Source organism: Cavenderia fasciculata (assembly GCF_000203815.1).
Source record: "Cavenderia fasciculata unplaced genomic scaffold Scf_Dfasci-F-a-25c12.r2-5, whole genome shotgun sequence".
Lineage (NCBI taxonomy): Eukaryota > Evosea > Eumycetozoa > Acytosteliales > Cavenderiaceae > Cavenderia > Cavenderia fasciculata.
Window position 1 is genome coordinate 2,602,969 of NW_004457729.1, and position 22,176 is coordinate 2,625,144.

A 22,176-nucleotide genomic window follows, 5' to 3' on the forward strand; every position below is an offset into this window, starting at 1 on the left:
TGCTGAGTACTGGTCTTTTTACTCGAAACAGTGTCGATCAATAAATTAATCTTCATTCATGCAAGTCAAAGAAGAAGATAAGATGAATGTTGATAATAACAACAATCAACAACAACAACAACAACAACCAAATGAGGAAACCTATTTGAATTCATTATCAAAAGAGGAGTTGATAGAGATTATTTTAAAGAAGAATCAACAACAATCAAATGGTAAACAAACGACTACTTCAACAACATCAACACAAAATAAACCAACAACAAATAAGAAAAAGGACAAGAAATCAAAGAGAAAAGCAACAGAGTTGGACTTTGATAGATTCTCTAGACGATTTGTTGCACTCAAAGTTGCATACTTGGGATGGCATTATCATGGTTTCGCTGCTCAACAATGTACTGAAGAGACTATTGAAGGTCACTTATTTAGTGCTTTACAAAAGACTTGTTTAATTAGAGATATTAAAGAATGTAATTATACAAAGTATGTACTATATAGTATCTCTTATGGACTAAATTAGATATTTGATATTGATCTTTATTATTTATTAATTAGATCAGGTAGAACAGATAAAGGAGTATCTGCATTTGGACAAGTTATATCATTATATGTTAGATCAAATTTAAAACAAGGTGATGGAATCATTCCACCTGTCATTCCTGATGATGACAACAAAAATCAACAACAAAAGAATAAGAACAACAACAAAAAGAATAATAATCATGTCACACCAATTGAATATCCATATGTTAGAATGTTAAATGGTGTATTACCACCATATATTAGAGTATTGGCATGGACACCAGTACCATTCCACTTTAATGCAAGATTCAGTACTTTGTATAGAACCTACAAGTACTACTTTAACCCAGCAGGTCTTGATATAGAGGCGATGAAAGAGGCAGGAAACCACTTTCTTGGTAGTCACGATTTCTCAAACTTTTGCAAGATTGATTTGGAAGCTGTCAAATCATTTACACGTGTCATTCTATCGTTTGACATTGCTCCCGTTCCAGTTGGTCAATTCCAATCGGGTGGATTATACGAAGCAACCATTTGCGGATATGCTTTTCTATGGCATCAAATTAGATGTATGATGGCAATGTTATTATTAATTGGTCAAAAGAAATTCCCAACAACTGTATGTAGCGAGTTGGAATTGATTAACAAATTTGGGAAATAATATTAATTTAATTATTTTTTAGATTATCAAAGATTTATTAGATACTTCATCTGCAATTGCAAAACCATCTTATGAGATGGCATCAGAAATACCATTAGTATTATATGATTGTGGTTATGAAGATTTGGAATTTATTTATGAAAATGGTAAGTAATGATGGATGAAACCAAGAAAATTAATTATAAGTTTTTTGGCTAATATTTCCTTTTTTTCCAATCAATCATGATTGATCTATAGATTCACATCAAAAATTAATATCATCAATGTTTAATGTTTGGAATGATCATTATATCAAAGCAGCAGTTTCATCTTTGATGATCAATAGTCTAAAGGAAATCAAAACATTTACGATTGAATCGACCAATCCCAATACCAATTCAAATTCAAATTCAAATGGTTTGTATTTATTTCTACTGCTTTTTTTATTAAATTCAAAGTAGGGATATGGATTAAATTTAACTAAACTAACTCCCATTTCTTCTATTTTTAGAACAACAACAGAATTGTACAAACAAAAAAGGAAAGGGAGAGGACATTAGTTTGGATCAAAAGATTAATAATCTAGATCCAAAACGAAAGAAATTGTATCTAAGTAAATTTGGTGAAACCACCACTGCTTCTACTGCTGTCGTGGATAACTCCGACACTTCTTCTTCTTCTTTATCTACAAATAGTACCATATCGACAACTACTACCTCTGATCCTTCACTGGTTATCAACTTTAGTAAATAATAATAATAGTAATAATAATAAAGGACATATATACATCTAATTTTGGTATTGACATTCTCAACCATTTCGAGCTGTGATTGGATATTCAAAAAAAAGTAATCGTGTGTGTATGTGTGGGGAAACTGTGTTGATGGTGGTGATGCAATTGGTGGTTGATATATATATATGTACGAAAAAGCAGATATTCTTTATACAACTGTTTACTTGCACACTCTCTCCTATGAGCCATTTAATTGGATGGTGTATGTGAGTGGGGTGGGTTAGCGAGAGAGATAGAGAGAGTGGAGATTGTGGAAAATTTACTTCTTTCTTTCTAGGGATGACAATGTTAAATAAGGATGGATTTGTAGGATGGATGATGATCATCACGGAATGGAAATCTAATACCATTAATTAATCTTACAGTAAGTTGTCGCAGTGCTCCCATGTTATCTTTCTGTGTTGATGACAACCAATTCCCAAATTTGCCAAATATTAAATAAAGCAAGTCAAGTGGTTGGTGTGTGCGTATGTGTGTATGTGCGATCGTTGTTTCCTTAGGATAATTATCAGTCACATGGCATGGGTGGTATTGATCGACAACAACAGATGTATTCTCTCTGTGATATGGGAGGGATTGGTTATCTGGGAGGTGCAATGAGTATTAATATTAGTATTTTCTACACAATTAAATATTTGTTTGTACGAGTACGAATAATAATTCAATCAATCCCTTCCTTCTTACTATTGTTTGTGCTTATCTTTTTTGTATATAAATACGACATCATCATCCACAGTCCATTAATTAAATATACATATATTTCTCTTTTAACAATATATTAATAATAATAATAATAACTCCATAATACAATAATAATAATAATGTCTAAATTAATTTGTCTATTCTTGCTTGCTCTTTTAGTTTTATCATCAGTATTGTCTGTTAGTGCAAATGGTAAGTGAGACATACTGGATTAAACTGTGACAGAATGACTCACCTATCAAATTTGGAATCTATGTACTGACCACATATGTATTTGATTGAAATGTAGATGTATTCCACACCGACCATTCGTGTGACTCTGTAAAATGTAAAAGAGGATATAAATGCCATGAAGGCAAATGTAAATATATTTGTGGAACAGTACTTTGTGAAGAAGGTGCTATTTGTGCAAGAGATACTGTTGGACTTAGATTCTGTAAAGGATCAAAGTAAATCGTCGTCTACTGACTGACCTCTACAACAACCAATCCCCTCTCGAAACCACTATTTTTTCTTGGCTTCTTTATTTGTTTTAAGAATATCCAAAACTGTTCTTAATTCACTTATAACTGTAAATTCTGATGGAGGAGTCTAAATAGAATGTAAATAGATTAATAAATAATAATAATAATAAACCTCTTTCTTTTTTTTTAACAAAAAATAGATATAATAATAATAATACTTACCTCTTTTCTATAATAATCCAATGTTTGATGTTTCTTTTTGGGTTTAGTCTTGTTGTCTATTGTTTGTTTTTCCACTTCTTCTTCTTGTTTAGCAGCCATAGTAGTCTCTTGTTGTTGTAATTTGTTTTGTTTTGCAATATATAATGGATCATAAACTGTACGCTTTGCAGGTGGATTTTTCCTTGGCAATCCCATTGGAGGTGGTGGTGGAGGAGGAGGAAGAGGTGGAGTAAGAAGTATTGATGCTGTATCTTCTATATTGATATTGGTAGTTGGTGTTGTTTCTTGTTGATTTAGTTTTGGATCTTGTAATAATAAATCAAAATCATCTTTTTCACCTGATGCTTCGAATATTCTTTCATCTTCCTCTTGAGTTGTATCAAATAGGTGTTGATCAGATGATGATTGATCCTTTTCATTGATTGGCGATTCTTCTCGATCATTACTATTACCTCTAAGAATATTTAATAGTTTGACCACTCTTTCCTTAGCATCATCTTCGCCCAACTCGGGAAGATTACCATCGATTGGAATGGCGCGCAGGATTTTAACAAATGATCGATGTGACATTTCCCAATGATGAAGTGAGTTTGTCAACTCCTCCTTGATAACCATAAAATCAGATACCATATCATCCAATGAAACGATATCAGACATTGATATTTGATTGTCATCTACAATATCCATATTATCGCCATCATCAGTTGTACCATTACTATTTCTTCTTTGACTCATAGGTAAAAGTTTATCATTTAATCTTGACAGAGACGGATTGATAATATTATTTAAAGAGTTTGTAATTTGATCATTTGAATAAAGTAGAGATTGTATCATCGATCTTTTTGGTCTATTTAATACTATTCTCTTTGGTATTTCTAAAAATAAATACATTAAAAAAGAATAAATTAGTTGGATTTAAAAGAAGAATAATAATAATCATTTAATGAATCTATCTACACTTACTATTCTCCCAAATTTCATTTGATAGCGTATTTTTAAGTGTTGCCAATTCAATCTTGATAGTTTGATTTAATTGTTCAAATTTTAAATTAATAAATGAATTAAATTCTTTAATCCTGTAAATTGAATCATAAAGTTGGTTTCCTAAATAAAAGTAAATATATATTTGAATAATATTAATATTAATATTCATTTCAACTATAACTATGATGATGGATGAGGGACATACCAATTGAATGATTTAATAAATATTGAATATTATAAATATTTGAAGATTCCAAAATTAAAATAGTAAATAAATTAGATATAGTGATTTGGTAGTGATGAAACATTGTTTTAATATCCAATATTGATATATTGATATCTCTAGTTTGATCATCATCACCATTGGTGTCACTACTATCAATCACTTGAAATAAATCTGGAATATCAATCTTTAAAAATAAATGGTTTCCATTGGTTTGGAGATAACTACTTTTCGATACCATATCATCTATAATAGTTTGCACTAAATTGGTTGATTTTCTAATTGATGATACAACAGATGCTCTAATTACTATTGACTTTTGTGATTTTGATTCATTCTCTAATCTTTCTATTGGTATTAATGGTGATGAACTATAAATATATATATATATAAATGAAATATGATATTAATATGTATAATTAACATTAAATATTAATATGTTTGGGTTTACATACAATCTATAACCTTTTGAAATTAATTCAATTTCACGAATTAATTGAATGGAACTTGAAATGGAATCAAAGTGCTTAGTTGAATTGGTAATAATCTGATCGATTAGAGTAATTGATTTCTTTGAACCTTTTAACATGATATTGGTTCCAACAACACCTTGTTGATATATATCATATGACAGTATTATAACCAATGAGACAAGTAATGTTGTTAAAATGTAACCAAACGATGATCCAACCAGAAGAAAAGATATGATAAAGATTAAAATAGTAATAACTCCTAACCTGGTCATGTTACTGTCCTGCCCACGCATTCTATTTTTGATTTGTGATAAACGATATTGAATGAATTTCCATATAGAGTTGTAATCAACTTTATAAAACTCACTTGTAACCATATCACTATCGATTGGAATGTAGAGTGGTGGAAGTAGAGATGATACTTGAGACAGTGAATTGTTGTTATTATTGTTATTGTTATTGTTGTTGTTATTGTTGTTGTTGTTGGAAATCAATGATATATTTTCAAAGGGTGATTCCAATGGATGAAGCATTTCACCATTCCATATCTTTGATACCATGTCCCGATAGATACACATCATATCAATCTCTGTGTTGTTATACTTTTCAACGTTTATCATTATCGTTGTAGTTGTTGTTGTATCTTTATCGTTATTGGTACCAACATCATCTGATGTTTCTTCTTGCTCTTGATTGTCTACTTGTAGTTGATTATCCTGTACCATTTGTTCGAAATTGATTAGGTCACCTCGCAAGTCTGTATGTGTATCATCCAATAAAGATTGTTCTAGTAATGCTATTTTAAGAACGACCATTAGTATGTTTGTTTGTTTGTTTGTTTGATACTACTTATTCAAACCTCTTACATTGCAAGTATTGATCCAAAGGTGAATTCTCAAAGATGACATCATTGATTTCGTTGTCTATTTGATGTGGTGGAAGCACTCGTTCATCATCATGACTAGTGTTGTTGTTCTCCTTATGATCGTCTGTGTTTGTGATGTTGTCAGTTACATCTTTAGATGAATCATTCAACATCATGTGTGTGCGTTGATTGAATGATACCTCGTAGTTAGTTAGTTGCACTCGTTCGTTGTTGAGAAGGAATGAAAGAGAGAAAAAGGGTAGGTTGCACTTCAATCTAATAATAGAAGTCCGCCACTGTCATCATTGTATGCATCTTGGTGGTTATTCTTTCAAACAACTCAAAATTTGGGGTTTGTCATAAAAAACAAAAAGCCAGTGTTTTCATAAAGAAATCAATCAATCAATCAATACTTACCACACAGATAGATAGATAGATATATTTATACATAGATAGATTTATAACATCGTAGTAATTTATATATTCATCATAAAGTATAGTAGAATCATAGTTTACAAGTAGATTAGTAGAAGAGTCTATCTATCTATCTATCTCTACCTCCTCTAAACATATACATACAATGGATATCGATCAATTCCTTAGTTTATGCAGCTCATCTTCATCCTCTTCTCTTGGTGCATCACCAAAGCAACAAAGAATCAAGTTAAAGTTGGTTGTAGAGAGCAATGGACAGACGTTTGAGAAAGGAATAGAAGGAACTGTAGAGAATTTAAAACCACTCATTCAAAAGTTAAATGTAAGATAAATAGGATAGAAAGACAGAGATATCTATATAGATAGATCACATTCATTCATTCAACCATCATAATCAATAATTCATTACTCTTTGTTTATTCTTCATTCTTGTGTTGTTACTTAATTGTTGACAACACCTGAGGTGAGGAGAGGTGTTTGAAAAAAGATATCGGTGTGAGTGGTAGTGGTAGTGGTGGTTGGTCAGTCAAGCAATCGTGGTGTATATGGAGGGGTGTGGGTGCAATGTTAAAAGTTGGAATGAATGAATGAGTGGGTGTAGGTAGTGGTGGTTTGTTGTGATTGACAACAGCAACAACAACAACAACAACAGCAAACAACAAGAAGTAGTAGTAGGAAACATTTACTTTTAAAATCAATCATCATGATGTAGTAGGTGGTGGTAGTGGTAGTTGTGTTTTGGTTTGGATTGGTATCATCGACATCAGCAACCAAAGTAAAGCTACCAACAACAACAACAACAACAATAGCAGAATAGGAAAGAAGAAAAAGGTTTAAAGTTTAAACATACATACACACATCCATCCATCCATCATCCACAACACAAGAACCCAAAACATATATTGTTATTGTAGTTGAACACAACAACAACAATAATCAAAACGCAACAACACCAACCAAGTATTAATATATATTATATTAATTACCTTTTCTACCAATTATCATCATCATCATCATCATCAATACCAACTCCGAACCCAAATAATAATAACATCCATCATCAACATCGTCAAAATCAATCATCATTAATATTAATATATCTAATTTCCAACCAAATATCATCCATCCATCCATCCATCAATAACAACGATTTGGAAACTTGTTTTGCTTACCCTACTCTTTTTATCCTATCCTAATCCTTTATATTTAGACAAAGATTAATAAAGAAAACAATAAAGATAGTAAAGATAAAGAGAAACCAGAAAAGCCAGACAAATCTTCGGATATTGTTTTAGGAGGATCGATGAATCTAGCCAAGAAAATAGCAATGCCTTCATTTGGCAGCACATCATCTCTAAAGTCTCTGTCATCTTTGCACTTGCAACGCACCAACACCTTTGCAAGTATGCAACCACTCCATTCGTCTAATGGTGGGTCTGCAATCATCGATGGCAAGATATTTGGTGTGACATTGGATGTTTTGGTCGAACGACAAAAGAATATGGTCGATTCTCCAAGAATCCCTGTATTTGTTAGTAAAGCTTTAAAGGTAATTAAAAGTCATATGACAATGTCAACAAATTTGTTTCAATCAACAATTTACTTATTTATGTTCTCTCTCTTTCTCCTCTCTCTCTCTTTATTTTTTAGCATTTATTCATTTATTCACTTGGAGTTGAAGGATTATTTCGTATAAGTGGATCACAAGCAGAGGTACAAGCTAAAAAGGCATTATTGGATAAAGGTGAACATAATCTAAGCAAAGAGGATAATCCACATGTCATATCAAATTTGGTGAAACAATTCCTAAGAGAATTACCCGAACCACTTTGCACCAACGATTTATACGATGCCTTTCTTGCAGCTTCCGATCATATCAATAGAGGTGAATCACTTGAAATACTTAAAAAGACGGTTGCCATGCTTCCACTCAACAATCGTCTATTATTACAATTCACTATTTACTTTTTAACTTTTGTTGCTAGAAATTCTCATTTAAATTTGGTATGTACAAAACATAGATATATATATAATAATATACTATATATATATATATATAATATTATATGATTGAAATGTAATGATTAATATTTTTGTTTATATTTAAATTGGTTATAGATGAATTATTCAAATTTGAGTAGAGTATTTGGACCAAATTTATTTTGGAAAAAGGAAACTGGACAATTGGATATAAACTCTTTACAATCGACGAGTGAAAAGGTTAACTTTTTGACAGAAACATTTATAGTCAATTATGCTGAATTGTTTGAAGAGTATTGTGGAGATGTGCAGTTTGGAACATCGACAAATAACAGACTGGCACTGCACCAAAAGATATTGGGACACAAAAAGTCGGTGCAGTGGCTGTCACTCATGGACGGCGACAAAAAGGTGGTTAGTTTGGACACGGTCGGTGTTGCAAAGGTGTGGGATTCTCAGACACTTGAAGTGCTGACAGAGTTTTCTGTGCACAAGGGTGGTGTTATATACCAGATGATTACAGCATCCAATGATACTATTTGGGTGGCGTCGTCGACCAATGTAGCTATATGGGATGTCAATGGAAAGTTGATTGGAGAGGCACAGGGTGAGTCGTTTGCATTGTGCGAGTCGCAGAACCGCGATATCTGGGTGTCGGGCAACCAGGTGATGAGCAGTTACCCGCTCTCTGACATCCCCACAGTCGCCAGCGACCAGCCCATCAAGCCGATTGGCACCGACCTCTTTAACCAGGGTCTCTACATCTTGGCATTGTGTCGAGTGGGCAACAACAGAATCTGGGGTTGCTCAAGCGACAAGACTGTCTACATCTGGGACAGCAAGACCAAAGAGATCTTGCATACCATGGAGATTCAAGAGAAGCGACCCAAGCGTATGGCTGCGATGGTTGATTCAGACGACCAAGAAACCGTTTGGATTGGCGGTGACGAAGGTACCATCCAAATCATCAATGCAGCCACATTCAAGATTGTCCACAAGATCAATAATGGTGGATGGGACAAGTTGTTTGCGCTGACATCGATTGGCAAGGAGATATGGTCTTCAACGTGGGATATTGTCGTCAGAGGATGGGATCCAAAGGCCAGAGAGGTCACATTTGAACAAAAGGGTAACAATGCCGATGCGATTGCATCGATTCTCGAAGTACCCAATTTCAAGAACCCAGCCGAACCCTTTATATGGTTTGGTAGTTTTGATCAATCCATATCCATCTATCAAAAGAAAGAAAGTAAATGGAATACAAGTAAAAAACCAATTGGTAATAATAGATCTGGTATTAGAGTTGTTGGTCAAGGTTTTTCTTCTAGAGGTTAAACTAAAATAATAACAAACAAACAAATAGCAAAATAACATAATAACAATTAATAATGTAATAATAGTCATTTAAAATTAAATTAATTTTAATCAATAACTAACCATCCCAATCCACTCCCATCCCAATCGCAATCCCAATCTCAACCAACTCAAAACCAACTAACCAAAATTAAACCAACCTGTCGACAATTAATTAATTAATTAATTAATTCCATCCCTCCCCTCCTCCTTCTACACCACCAAATCAAACTTGCAAATAAATAAAATCAAATTAAATTATTATAAATCTAACTTACTCCAAGGTTCTGCGCAGTTGAAGTTCAAAAAAATTCAAAACAATCATAACATTCTTTATTTGTATAAGACACTGAACATATAGATAGATAGGTATATATAGATAGATATTAGATTAGAATGGGAATTAAAGTAGTTCCTTTAGGAGCAGGACAAGATGTAGGTCGTAGTTGTGTGATTGTTAGTATTGGTAATAAGAATATTATGTTTGATTGTGGTATGCATATGGGGTATCATGATGAACGTAGATTCCCTGACTTTTCATTCATATCAAAGACTAAACAATTCACAAAGACTTTGGATTGTATTATTATTACTCATTTGTAAGTTGTAATTAGAATGTGATACAAAAAAAGATTCAAAGAGAAAGAGATATAACTAACAATCATATCATATCATATCTATTAGTCATCTTGATCATTGTGGAGCATTACCTTATTTCACTGAAATGTGTGGATATGATGGTCCTATTTATATGACTGTTTGTATTTTAACCACTCTGATTTATATCATATATATATTTAACAATATACTTTTACTTTTAACTTAGTTACCAACAAAAGCAATTGTACCAATATTATTAGAAGATTATAGAAAGATATCAGTTGATAGAAAAGGAGAAACAAACTTTTTTACACCTCAAATGATTAAAGATTGTATGAAAAAGGTTATTCCTATAGCATTGCATCAAACGATAAAGGTGGATGATGAACTATCGATCAAAGCATATTATGCTGGTCATGTACTGGGTGCTGCAATGTTTTATGCAAAGGTTGGAGAAGAGAGTGTCGTTTACACTGGTGATTACAATATGACTCCCGATAGACATCTAGGTAGTGCATGGATCGATCAAGTTCGTCCCAATCTACTCATCACAGAGACTACCTATGCAACAACTATTCGTGATTCAAAACGTGGTCGTGAACGTGATTTTCTCAAACGTGTACATGAATGTGTTGAAAAGGGTGGTAAAGTATTGATCCCTGTATTTGCATTGGGACGTGTACAAGAACTTTGTATTCTCATCGACTCTTATTGGGAGCAGATGAACTTGAACGTTCCCATCTACTTTTCCGAAGGGTTGGCTGAAAAGGCTAATTTCTACTACAAACTCTTTATCACTTGGACCAACCAAAAGATCAAACAAACCTTTGTCAAGCGAAACATGTTTGACTTTAAACACATCAAACCCTTTGACAGACATTTGGCCGATGCCCCAGGTCCAATGGTTCTCTTTGCCACACCTGGCATGCTTCATGCTGGTGCATCGTTGGAGGTTTTCAAAAAATGGGCACCAAACGAATTAAATATGACCATTATTCCTGGATATTGTGTGGTTGGTACCGTTGGAAACAAGCTACTTTCCAATGCAGGTGGTCCTCAAATGGTTGAAATCGACAAGAAAACTACACTTGAGGTTAAATGTAAAATACATAATCTCTCATTCTCTGCTCATGCCGATGCTAAAGGTATCATGCAATTAATTAAAATGTCTCAACCAAAAAATGTTTTATTAGTTCATGGTGAAAAAGAAAAAATGTATGACAAAAAGAAAAAATAGTAAAGAGTACAACATTAACTTTGTTTGATTTATTTTTTGTAGGAGATATCTAAGTGATAAAATATCAAAAGATTTTGGAGTACCATGTTATTTCCCAGCAAATGGAGTAACAGTTAATATAGAATCATCGAAATTAATCCCAATTGATATTTCTTCAAAATTATTAAAACGTCAAATATTGGAATATTCACAAGCAAATAGTAAACAATTTGAAGATCAACAACAACAACAACAAACACATCAACAACAACAAAAACAAGACAATTCAGATGAAAACATAAATAATTTGGATCCAGATGAACAACCATTTAAAAAGATTCGTTCACCTATTACTCAATTACCAATCCAAGGTATTTTGGTTGCAAAAGACTACCAAAATCTAAAATTACTCGATCCAAGCGAAGCATCTAGTGAATTGTCAATCAATAATATTAATTTAAATTATATTTTAAATTATAAAATTCAAACCAACAACAAATCAACTACGACTAGTGCAATGGATGGATTAGAAATATTACAAGATAGAATTACAGAATTATTACCACATGACCAAATCAATAGAATCAATCAAAGTCAGTTGGTTATTAAAAATCAAGTGGTCATCCAATTTGACAAGGTGCAACAACAATTTACCATTCGATGGAGTAATCATCACGAACAATTATTTAGTGATATTTATAAATTGTTGGAAAAACAATTTGGTGAACAATTGTAAATAAATAAAAGTAACAGTTGTAATGATTTTTTATTTTTTTTCAATAAATACAATGGTACAGATAATGATTATTAAAAATGTTAAATATTAGCACGAATTCGAAAAGTACAATTTTGAAGTGAATAGTGATAATTGGACTAAGTCAAGCGAATAAATCCACAGCAACACCGGCTACTATGAAGCCAACTCCAATCGGAGCAACAGGGGGGAAAAACAGACCTGCTCCAATTATGCAGGATCCAGCTATGTACAGGCCTGCCGACAAACATTTCTTGTTCTTTTCCTCTTTGGAAATGTTATCATCAGTAAGGACATCGATTAGCGAGGCTGTACCAGAAACTACACCAACCGCAGCAAAGGTAGCACCCAAAGCAACGGGAGGAATCACTTTAGTTGCACAGAGAACTGATGCCGTGAGAAGAGATGCAGCACAGACTGTGGAGACAGCAGCCATTGAAATGTTCCGACGGGTTGGATCTTGGCAGGCTTCATATATGTCAATTCCAGCTGAAACTGTACTACCAACTACCGCAAGAGGGACTGCCACCTTGTTTGCGACCTTGGCCACTTTGGTGGCTTTGGTCGAGACTGATGTGAGAGTTTCAAGCTTTTTTGCATCTGCAGCCATCTAGGACACTCTCACGATATTTCTAACACCCTTTGCTCCTGACGACAATGCCTTTGCGCCTGAACTGACAAGGTTTGCACCACTTGAAGCAACACTAAGCGTGCCCACCGCAATGCCACCATTGTCTTCGTTCTCGATGGCCGACGCCAACCCCTTTGCAGAGTGCACCACTCCCATTGAGCTAATCGCTAGGTTTCCACCATTGGTAATCACACTCCCTACCTTTTGTACCATCACTTTGTTTTCGGGTACGACATTTGCCTTGTAGTCCGGTGCCACCTCGGTTGCGATGACCGGCGTCAGTTCAGGGCCGTGGTGTTCAACAGTGGTTTCAAATCTTTTGTTGCTGACTAGTGTGACCGACTTGACCAATTTTAACTCCTCGGCAGCCGTTGGACTGATGCGACTCTCATATCCAAAATCGCTGCCTGCGCACTCTTTGCCAGTGACGATGTTTCGGCTTGGGTGTCGATCACTTCCCCCGAGATGGGGAGCTCTGTTGGTGGCCTTGGCAACGGCACCTGCCTCTGGAGTGTCCATCATATGTTTGGTGTTGACAAGTTTGACGTCTTTAGGTGCATAGACATCGAATATTCCACCATCTTGTTGCAGAACATATCTCTTTGCCACATCTAGGTCGGGACTGACATAGACCCCCTTCCAATGGGGTCCATGGGGCTCGGACATCTTCATCTTAACATCTGGTTTTGACAATTCTGAGTATGCAGGGGTGCCATGGTGACCGACACATCTCATGCCCTTGGGAATGTTTGCTTTTTCAGCATTGTTGGCATCGGCATGTTGTTGGTGTAGTTGGCTACCAACCACTGCCTTCATCTTGGGTATTTCTAGCCTGTCTGATGGGGTAGTTGGTGCAAACTTGACATAATATTGTTTTCCATCAATCTGTGCAGGGACATAAACCGGTTTCTTTTCGAGGTTGTTGATAACTTGGTTGGCAATATTCGATTTTTGTTGATTTTCTATGTTCTCTTCATATCTTCTAGCTAGTGATTTGACCGACATTTCAAATCTTGTATAACTTAAAATTAAAATAATCAATAGGTAGAATTGGGAAATAATGAATTGGAAGAATTGGGTTGTTGTCTATATATTTAAAGCTAATTAATAATGAATGAGAGCAAAATAGACCTCTATAGGTCCTTTTTTGAAAACTCTTTGCCTGGTACCATGGGATAACGAAAAATCCTTAAGAATCCTGTATATTAAATTTTTAATTACAAATTTTATTCGATAATGATCAGTTCGAAATCGATTTCCTTTTTTGTCATTTCCGACTTGAACTCAGTGTCTTGAAGGCTTCAAAAAACATAGGTTGGCTGGCACTTGAACTTCAGAAATCAATCATAATCCGAAATCTTTGTAACAATATTTGTTACATATTGTTATACTAAACTCATTAGAAATAGCTATTTAAACTTAGTATTTGTTTTTTTGGTTATTAATTTTTTTTTTTTGTGTCTTTCCCTTCCTCAATTTTGGTAAATAATTGTTTAAATATATATATCGATATTTTTTATTTGGGGAAAAATTAAAACTATTATTATTATTTTGCTTGATTAGCAGCAACTTGGAAAGCAAGAAAAGTATGATCCATAATGAGAATAAAACAACTGGCAAGAGTAATACCAACAGTAACCAACAAGGCAGCATAGTTGATACAAACTTCTCTATCTTCATCTGGAATCTTCTTGTCGTGTAAAATTAAATAAAATACATTTACATAGGAGGCACCACCAAGCAAACCACAATAAATCATGAGTGCAAATAATACCCAAACAGATTCAATCATACGATACTAGGAAAAAAAAAAAGAATTAATTAAAAAATATCTATATATTTCTATTTCAACATACATAAGCTTGAACAATCCAAAGTACCATATTAATACCTTGAAGAACGGTAAGGATACCGATTCTATGAATTTTGAAAAGTTGTAAAGATGAACGAGAAATCAAAACACCAAATTGATAACAGAAACTGAGAATGGCATAAGAGTTGGTGACAAACCAGTCATTAGAGTTCTTTTTGTTGACTGCAAGATCAGCACCACCAACACTAGCAACGTATTCGAAAAAGTAGACGAGCATGAGATTGATAGCATTCCACCAAACCAACTTGGCACATCTGATATAACGGTTACGCTTGGTTTCACCGCTTGGTCCACGCATTGGTTCGACGATTTGATCTATTCCATCAGCATTCTCTATTAATGTTTCCTTTTCCTGTTTCTTTTGATTGACAATATCTTCTGTTTCGCTCTTTAATGGAGTGTATGGATTGGCTTCATTGGTTCCAGTTGGAACTTTTAAACCGAAAAAGAATAATGCAAAGTATACCAAAACAGTTGGTAAAATACAATAAAAGATTACACTATATATATATATAACAACAAATTAATAAGTAATCTGTTTTTGTTTCTGTTTCTGTTTCTGTTTTTGTTGTTTCTATTTATCTATTTATCAACATACGAGTTTGATAAACCAGCAGCTACCAATCCAATATAAAACAATGATCCAGAGACACCTGCAACACCAGTTCCAGATGACCAACCATTGACAATATCAGATGGGAAAAGTTTGAGGTATGATAAAACAACGCTCTCACCAAACGAACTGGCAATACCAATCAATGCAATCATTGAAATACAAAAAGCAAAGTTTACATAGTATGATAACGCAACACCAACCAATCCACCACCCATAATAAAGCAATTAATAGCAATCTTTAATTTTGATCCAACTTTTTCTAATGCAAAAGTGTTTAATACTAAAATTAAAAAGTTGTAAAATGTTAACAAAGAGGAGAGAATCTAGATAGTATAATAGTATAATATGTTATATATTCTTACATCTAGCAGCAAAACCAAAGGCAATATTGGCCCTAATAAAAGAAAAGAAACAAATGTTAGAGAGAGTTGAACATTCATGAATGTCATCATCATGTGAAGATCTTTTCTATCTGACTCGATAAACTCGTTTATCATATATTTATAATATCGCATACCATAAAACTAGAGCTATATTCTTTGAGTTATCGAAATAAGCAGCCAATGATTGACCAGCAGCATTAACTACACAGTAAGAGAAGTTATTGATGTTTCCCATAAAATGGAAACATATCCAATTTCTAACATATGGTGTAAATTTTAACCTCACCATGATTACAAATCAAATCTATCTATAGTCTATATCTATATTACTACTTCTACTAGTTAACTGTGTGTGATAGTGATAGTGATTAAATATATATATATTATATATATATAAATAAAGATAGAGAGAGAAAGGTCTTTAATGAATGAAAATTCGCTGCTCTTGTTTTTTTACAAAAGAGGAAATTAATTTCTCACACAAAAAAAGGGGTGTAGATATTTGGCAACATAAAATTAGTTTGAGTTTTCCGTCGGTAATTCCAGGCCGCCTTATAAATATATAAATAAAAAAATATATTTTTTTATGTTTATTGATTTAAATGATGATAAATATAATAATCATCTCATATCTGGTGTACCTTTTTTTTTTTTTTTTATTATATTACTTTACTTTACTTTACATTACATCTTACCTCTCTTATTCTTTTTCTTTTCTTTTTTTTTTTTTTTAGAGAGTTGATTGAGTAAAGTTATGAGCACCTGACAATTCAGGAGATGGAGTGAATTTCCAATTGGGGAAGTAAGTAGTATCGAGGAAGTCCACATGGAATGGTCTGAGTTTATGGAACCGACCAAGATCCAAATCATCCAATGCATCGTCGTATCCATCTTCACCAATTGGAAGTGTAAGGGTAGAGATATAAGTGAGCAAAGAGTTGGAGTATTGGTAACGAACGTCTAGTTTTGGTTCATCAAGAGTGTGATAGACCGAAACTTGTCTTCTAAAGTCTAGATCTGAATGAGTACGGTTGATATAGATGGCCCAGTTGAGTCTTGCTTGTGTGCCAATAAAGTTGATTTGATCCATGTAGAGACCAAAGCCGACCTTGTCCTTTACGGGTTGATAGGAGCCACGGAAAGCGTCCCAATTGTAGTACTCTGACTTGGCACCTTGTCCAAAATAGGTTTTTTTCTCCATTGCCGGTTGGAACCCATAACTTGTTGGGTAGCCTGTGAGCAAGTCTACATCGAATTGGGCAAATCCAAATCTGATAGTGTCGTTACGTCCATAACACTTGTACTCGCTCAAACAATCTTTGGCTGAGCTGTTCAAGTATTTAAAGATAGAAAATGGTCCTGCACTGATTTTGGAAAAGTAGGGACCAAACAATTTCTCATAGGCAATGACAGAGAGATATTCACCTGGGTTGACATGGTTGGAGGGGTGGTGTGGAACGGTAACGGCTTCGTTGGTGGTGTGCGAGATGATGACACCATTGACTTCCCAATATTCGCCATCAAAACCACTAAAGGTGATGTTGGGGTGACCAAGAGTGAGGTTGCTAAAGATATTGGCAAACTTAAAGTCGAAACGGTAGGGAGATGCGAGATGGTCATAGAAATTGAACGACTTGGTTTGGATCTCTGGAAGAAGAGGAGGTGCCTCTGAACCATCATGATCATAAAATGGTTTGATTGACCACTCATGACTCTTTTTGCGATCTGGATTCATGTTCATGACGTACTCTGGTGACGATTCGTTTTGGTATACGTTGATGTGGAAGATTTCGACGGATCCAGAACGGTAGGTTGGGGTGCCAGTAGTGTTTGACATCCATTCAATGTGGAGTTTGGGAATGACCGATGGGTTGGTCTGCCACTTGCCAAAGGAGTTGTAGAGAATGAGGGTGTAGTGGTGACTATTGTCATTGCCGAGATTGTTTTTACGTGTGTGTCTGGCATAGTAGAGAGCTTCAGCCTTTTCCCATAGTTCAGAGATGGATTTGTTGTTGGACGTCTTCCATTGGTGATGGTGGGTCTTTAAGAGGTAGGCAATGGGTGCCAAGTCATAGTGGATTGGTACGGGCAGTTGATCAACTCCTTGAGTCCAGTAGGTAAACTCGGTTGTACTAAAGTCGGCAGATGGACCATACGATCCCATTGGACCACCATACGAGATGATGTTGGAGTGGATCGATCCCTCTTCCATTTCAGTTTGTGATTCGGTGGAGAGGGTGCTGTCGGTGGTGTCAGACTTGGAAGCCGAGGCACTAAAGATGGGGACGCTCACCGTACCACCAAATGTTCTCGATGCACTCTCCTTCCACTCGTTCTCTGACTCGCTCGACGACGTCATCTTGCTGGTCACGGTCAGCTGCTTGAGTTGACCTCCAAAGGTGGCTCTCAAGTAAAAGTGTGTGCCATAGGCAACGATGACCTGATACATGTCCTCCAAGGTACGTACCTTGGCGAGTGCGTTGAGGAATACAGGGTGGAACTCATAGTCTTCAGCCTTGTCGACAGTCATCTCAATGACAGAGGTGGTGCAGTTGAGCGAGGTGACAATGATCTTGTCCTCGTTGCTGGTGGCCAGCGAGTTGGACTGAGAGACTGACTTTTCGTTGGTAAAGGCTACCGAGGCACTAGCGCCGATACCCTTAAACTCGGCTCCGATGGTGGCCGAGAATGAACTAGACGACTCTTGCTCCATGGCCGTGGACAGCTCGGTCGTCGACTTGAAGACCTGGCTCTCGGTCGAGTACTGGCATTGAGGGAGTGGCTTGCCGTTGAGTCCGGTTGGCAGCTCGTACACCATGTTTCTGTACGGGTCTTGCACTAAGTGAGTAGCGTCTCCTTGGCAGTTGCCAAAGTAAAAGAGTGGCGATGGTGCACCTAGACCAGTGACAATATCAACACCAAAGCCCATAACCTCGGAACCTGGCATTCTCCAGAGCTGTTGGTTGGCAATGAGCAGACCAAGAGTGTCACTAGCAAGTGGGTAACCTGGTGAAAGATGCTTCTTTGACGTTTGACGTGTTGGACACAACTCGGTCATCTCACCAAAACAATCGACAAAACAAGTGTTTGGATTGACTTCGTTACAAATACCATCACCACAAACTGGCTCAACAGCTGGTGCCAACGATGACTTAAAGTCTTGTGGACAATAATATTTACTTGTCTTATTCTTTTCTTCAAGTTCAAGAATACCATCACCGCAATCTAAAAATAAATAGAAAAAGAAATAGACAATTGTTAGTCATTATATTATCATTCATTGGTTGATTTTTCTTTTTTTTCATTACATACTAAGTCTAGAATAAAATATTTCAAATGGATCTGATTTACCATCCATATCAGTCCAAACAAGTGAAAGAGAACGAGTAGAGGTTGAAGAGGAAAAGAAGGTGGCTTCAATGTAGTGGACGGCATTGGAGTCGAGGTAGAAATAGTCGGAAGAGTTGATTGTACTTTGCATAAACCAAGAGTCGACGATTGGGAACTTGTCAATCGAGATTTTGACACCGATATTGGCACCGGTCACTTGGAAAGAATAGTAACCATTCTTTTGAATCTTAAAGTAGGTACGGACCTTACCGGCAACTACGCGGTTGGTAGTTCTCATAAAGTCGGTGATTTGGAGACGTGGGAGGACATCGGTTGAGACAAGACACGCGTTTGATATATTGGCCAACGAACACTTCTTATTGTCAATGACATAAGAGTCTAGGACGATACCGGTAAAGTAGGCAGACGGACAATCCTCGGGACAATTGAAAACAGACTCGTAGACGGGATTACAAATAGAGTCACCACAGACATTAGGAGGCATACCTGGGTTGGCAAGACATCCACCTGGCAAAAAGGTTACATTCGAACAGTGAGTAGCTGGATTGTCACAGAGTGAAGGACCACCCTTTTGCGTGACAGTAGAGGCAGTGTCACATGAGAATCCGACACCTGTTACATTGGTCAAAGTGTCGCCGATCGAGATGGTAGATTTGAGCGACCCGACATCGTTTCTTTGTTGCGCAGAGATACCGACATTGTTACACTTGAACGTGGTGTTGTATACATTGACCTTGCTAGACATTGCGTAAAAGCCACCTCCCATTTCACGTGCACGATTATTAATGAATTGTACGCTGTTCATAGTGACCATCTGACCGAGTGAGAAGAAGGCACCTCCAATCTGAGCAGTATTGTTGATAAACTGGACATCCTTGATGACGGCAGCTGTGTTCTCTACATAGAGGGCACCACCAAGATTAGTTGTACAGTTCTTGATTGTGAAACCTTGTAACGTAAATTGACGAGCTTCAGATACTCTAAATGCAAATGTTGTTCCTTCACAATCGATAGTAGTTTGTTTTGACCCATACATCGATCTGAAATGATAATTAAAATTAAAAAAAAAAAATTAAAAAAATGAAATTAAATTGAGAACTTCAAGGGAGACTGAAGTTGCAAGTTCAGTGCATATGCATAGTGATTATTACTATCTCTCTCTCTATCTTGTGGAGATAAATATGTACATACCTAATTTCAATGTTTTGGTCGATTAAGATTTCCTTGTTTTTGTTGGTTTTGAAAGTACCAGACTTGACCATAACGGTATGATAGCTGTTCCAAGAGCATGGTTGTCTAAAGGCGTATTGGACGGCATCGCCAATAAACTTGAATGGACTAGACTTTGAACCACAGTTCTTTGTACACGTGCTGACTGGATCTACATAGTATGTAGCTATATATATATATATATAAATATTGATAAACAACAATTAATATTAATATCTGTATTCCGTTCCAAAGAAAGGAAAGGTTATTTTTTATTTATTTTTTATTTATTTTTTTAATTGTTTACATACAGGCATCAACAGGACAAAGAGCCTGAAGAAATAGAAGAGAGAGGAATAGATAGAGATATATATTCTCCTTCATTTTGTTCTATTCTCTTTATATTTTTTTGTTTATGTTTTTGTTGTTTGATGTAAACAATTGAATAGACCAAGTGTGTCACCCCTAGGCTAGGTAGGTTGGTTTCTTCTGCTGGTCGGTCGTGTTGGTTGATTGTTTGTTTGATTGATTCAAGACAAACATTGGATGGTGATGAGACTTCCATTGTTGGTTTGAAAACTACGTAGCTCAATCTCCTTTGCTTCAAATAAAAAGTGACTCTTGACCAGCAACCTCCAAAAAAAGCCTTGCCTACGTAGGCAAAAAAAAAAAAACCAGATTTAACAAACAAAACCAGCGAGGTTCCTTAAAGGTAACTAGTCGTCTACGTATCCCTCAAGAGTAGATTGTAGATATTTTTTTGTACAACCCTCTTCTTCTCTTTTAGAAAACTCTTTTTTTTTTGAACTGGTCATTTTGATTGGTCTCAAAAAAAAAAAAAGAAAAAAAAATAATAATGGATAATAATAATTTTTTTTGGAAAAGAATAATTAAATTGGATAATAATACTTGATATATATTTATTTAAATTGATTGATTTTATTTATCTTTCTAACCATCTATCTAGCACAAGAAGTTGTGACATTGGCAGTAGGATAGAAGACTATTGATTCTTTAAAGTTTACAGTACTTCCCTTATTGTAAATTCTGTAATAGCCATCATAGAAATCGACATAGGTGTAAGAATCTGTAATAAGATTGATATAGTCACATGGAAAAGTTTCGGTAAAATGATCACCATCATTGTCAATTATCTTGTCATAGTTTTCAGAGTATGGGTTAAGAATTGACATTGGTACTTTGTCAGCTAGATATCCACCTCTTAACTCTTGAAACTCTCTATACCATCCATATCTCCATCCAGGTTTAAGAATACTAATTCTATAATTTAACAAAATATTAAAATTAATTTGAGAGCTGATTCTAGAACTACTACAATCTGTTGTTTAAATCCATACCCATAATTATAATCATCTTTGCTAGTCCACATTCCAACTGCAACTTTACAATCTTTAGTCATCATACAATGGAACCAAATATTTCTTGGACCACCACCTTGAACTTGTTGAGTTAAAGACACCAACACCAAAACGATCGTTGACAATAACAAAATTGCCTTTTTGTTGTTGTTGTACATCATTTTAGAAACTACTAATTACTTGACTAAAGCTACTAACTAATTTACTTTACTTGATGATTTTAATAATATTATTTGTGTACGCAGAGTCTTCTCGAAAATGAAATTAGTTAGTGGTTTGGAATTGGGTTGAGGGTGTGACGGACAGACCAATATACAACGAACTCTGACAAAAGAAGATCTTTAATGGCACCATGAATTCAATCATCTAATTTGTTTGTGTTTGGACAAACAATCTTTGCACCCACGATGAAACGAGGGTTTGACGATTTTTTTTTTCCAAAGCCGACAAGACAAAATTGACAGCGAGATCACTCCAACTCTATTTAGTGTTTGTGCTTACATCAGTACTT

General features: G+C 35.2%; 9 protein-coding genes across 9 annotated transcripts; 4 read left to right on the plus strand and 5 right to left on the minus strand.

Moving 5' to 3' along the window:
* Positions 1-58: 58 nt before the first annotated feature.
* On the plus strand, positions 59-1,912 carry pus3 (tRNA pseudouridylate synthase; the record flags this gene model as incomplete). The annotated part of the gene is made up of 5 exons (XM_004359288.1): positions 59-480; positions 553-1,138; positions 1,203-1,326; positions 1,418-1,576; positions 1,671-1,912. The coding sequence occupies 5 exons, from the start codon at positions 59-61 to the stop codon at positions 1,910-1,912; spliced, it is 1,533 nt and encodes a 510-aa protein (XP_004359345.1).
* Positions 1,913-2,773: 861 nt separating this feature from the next.
* Positions 2,774-3,107, plus strand: DFA_01382 (uncharacterized protein; the record flags this gene model as incomplete). The annotated part of the gene is made up of 2 exons (XM_004359289.1): positions 2,774-2,846; positions 2,944-3,107. 2 exons carry the CDS (start codon positions 2,774-2,776, stop codon positions 3,105-3,107), a joined length of 237 nt encoding a protein of 78 aa, XP_004359346.1.
* Positions 3,108-3,158: 51 nt separating this feature from the next.
* Positions 3,159-6,061, minus strand: DFA_01383 (uncharacterized protein; the record flags this gene model as incomplete). The annotated part of the gene is made up of 6 exons (XM_004359290.1): positions 3,159-3,245; positions 3,341-4,215; positions 4,304-4,444; positions 4,530-4,918; positions 5,003-5,816; positions 5,887-6,061. The coding sequence occupies 6 exons, from the start codon at positions 6,059-6,061 to the stop codon at positions 3,159-3,161; spliced, it is 2,481 nt and encodes an 826-aa protein (XP_004359347.1).
* Positions 6,062-6,465: 404 nt separating this feature from the next.
* On the plus strand, positions 6,466-9,635 carry gacL (RhoGAP domain-containing protein; the record flags this gene model as incomplete). The annotated part of the gene is made up of 5 exons (XM_004359291.1): positions 6,466-6,642; positions 7,531-7,869; positions 7,971-8,324; positions 8,439-8,584; positions 9,095-9,635. 5 exons carry the CDS (start codon positions 6,466-6,468, stop codon positions 9,633-9,635), a joined length of 1,557 nt encoding a protein of 518 aa, XP_004359348.1.
* A 414-nt stretch (positions 9,636-10,049) lies between these two features.
* Positions 10,050-12,205, plus strand: ints11 (integrator complex subunit 11; the record flags this gene model as incomplete). The annotated part of the gene is made up of 4 exons (XM_004359292.1): positions 10,050-10,252; positions 10,338-10,410; positions 10,480-11,468; positions 11,533-12,205. 4 exons carry the CDS (start codon positions 10,050-10,052, stop codon positions 12,203-12,205), a joined length of 1,938 nt encoding a protein of 645 aa, XP_004359349.1.
* Positions 12,206-12,347: 142 nt separating this feature from the next.
* Positions 12,348-13,859, minus strand: DFA_01386 (uncharacterized protein; the record flags this gene model as incomplete). Its single annotated transcript, XM_004359293.1, has 2 exons — positions 12,348-12,833; positions 12,861-13,859. The coding sequence occupies 2 exons, from the start codon at positions 13,857-13,859 to the stop codon at positions 12,348-12,350; spliced, it is 1,485 nt and encodes a 494-aa protein (XP_004359350.1).
* Positions 13,860-14,400: 541 nt separating this feature from the next.
* On the minus strand, positions 14,401-16,015 carry cln3 (Batten's disease protein Cln3 family protein; the record flags this gene model as incomplete). Its single annotated transcript, XM_004359294.1, has 5 exons — positions 14,401-14,652; positions 14,711-15,227; positions 15,326-15,623; positions 15,706-15,737; positions 15,861-16,015. 5 exons carry the CDS (start codon positions 16,013-16,015, stop codon positions 14,401-14,403), a joined length of 1,254 nt encoding a protein of 417 aa, XP_004359351.1.
* A 441-nt stretch (positions 16,016-16,456) lies between these two features.
* On the minus strand, positions 16,457-20,851 carry DFA_01388 (uncharacterized protein; the record flags this gene model as incomplete). The annotated part of the gene is made up of 5 exons (XM_004359295.1): positions 16,457-18,951; positions 19,039-20,117; positions 20,269-20,473; positions 20,598-20,619; positions 20,828-20,851. The coding sequence occupies 5 exons, from the start codon at positions 20,849-20,851 to the stop codon at positions 16,457-16,459; spliced, it is 3,825 nt and encodes a 1,274-aa protein (XP_004359352.1).
* Positions 20,852-21,245: 394 nt separating this feature from the next.
* Positions 21,246-21,826, minus strand: DFA_01389 (uncharacterized protein; the record flags this gene model as incomplete). The annotated part of the gene is made up of 2 exons (XM_004359296.1): positions 21,246-21,567; positions 21,645-21,826. The coding sequence occupies 2 exons, from the start codon at positions 21,824-21,826 to the stop codon at positions 21,246-21,248; spliced, it is 504 nt and encodes a 167-aa protein (XP_004359353.1).
* Positions 21,827-22,176: the final 350 nt, after the last annotated feature.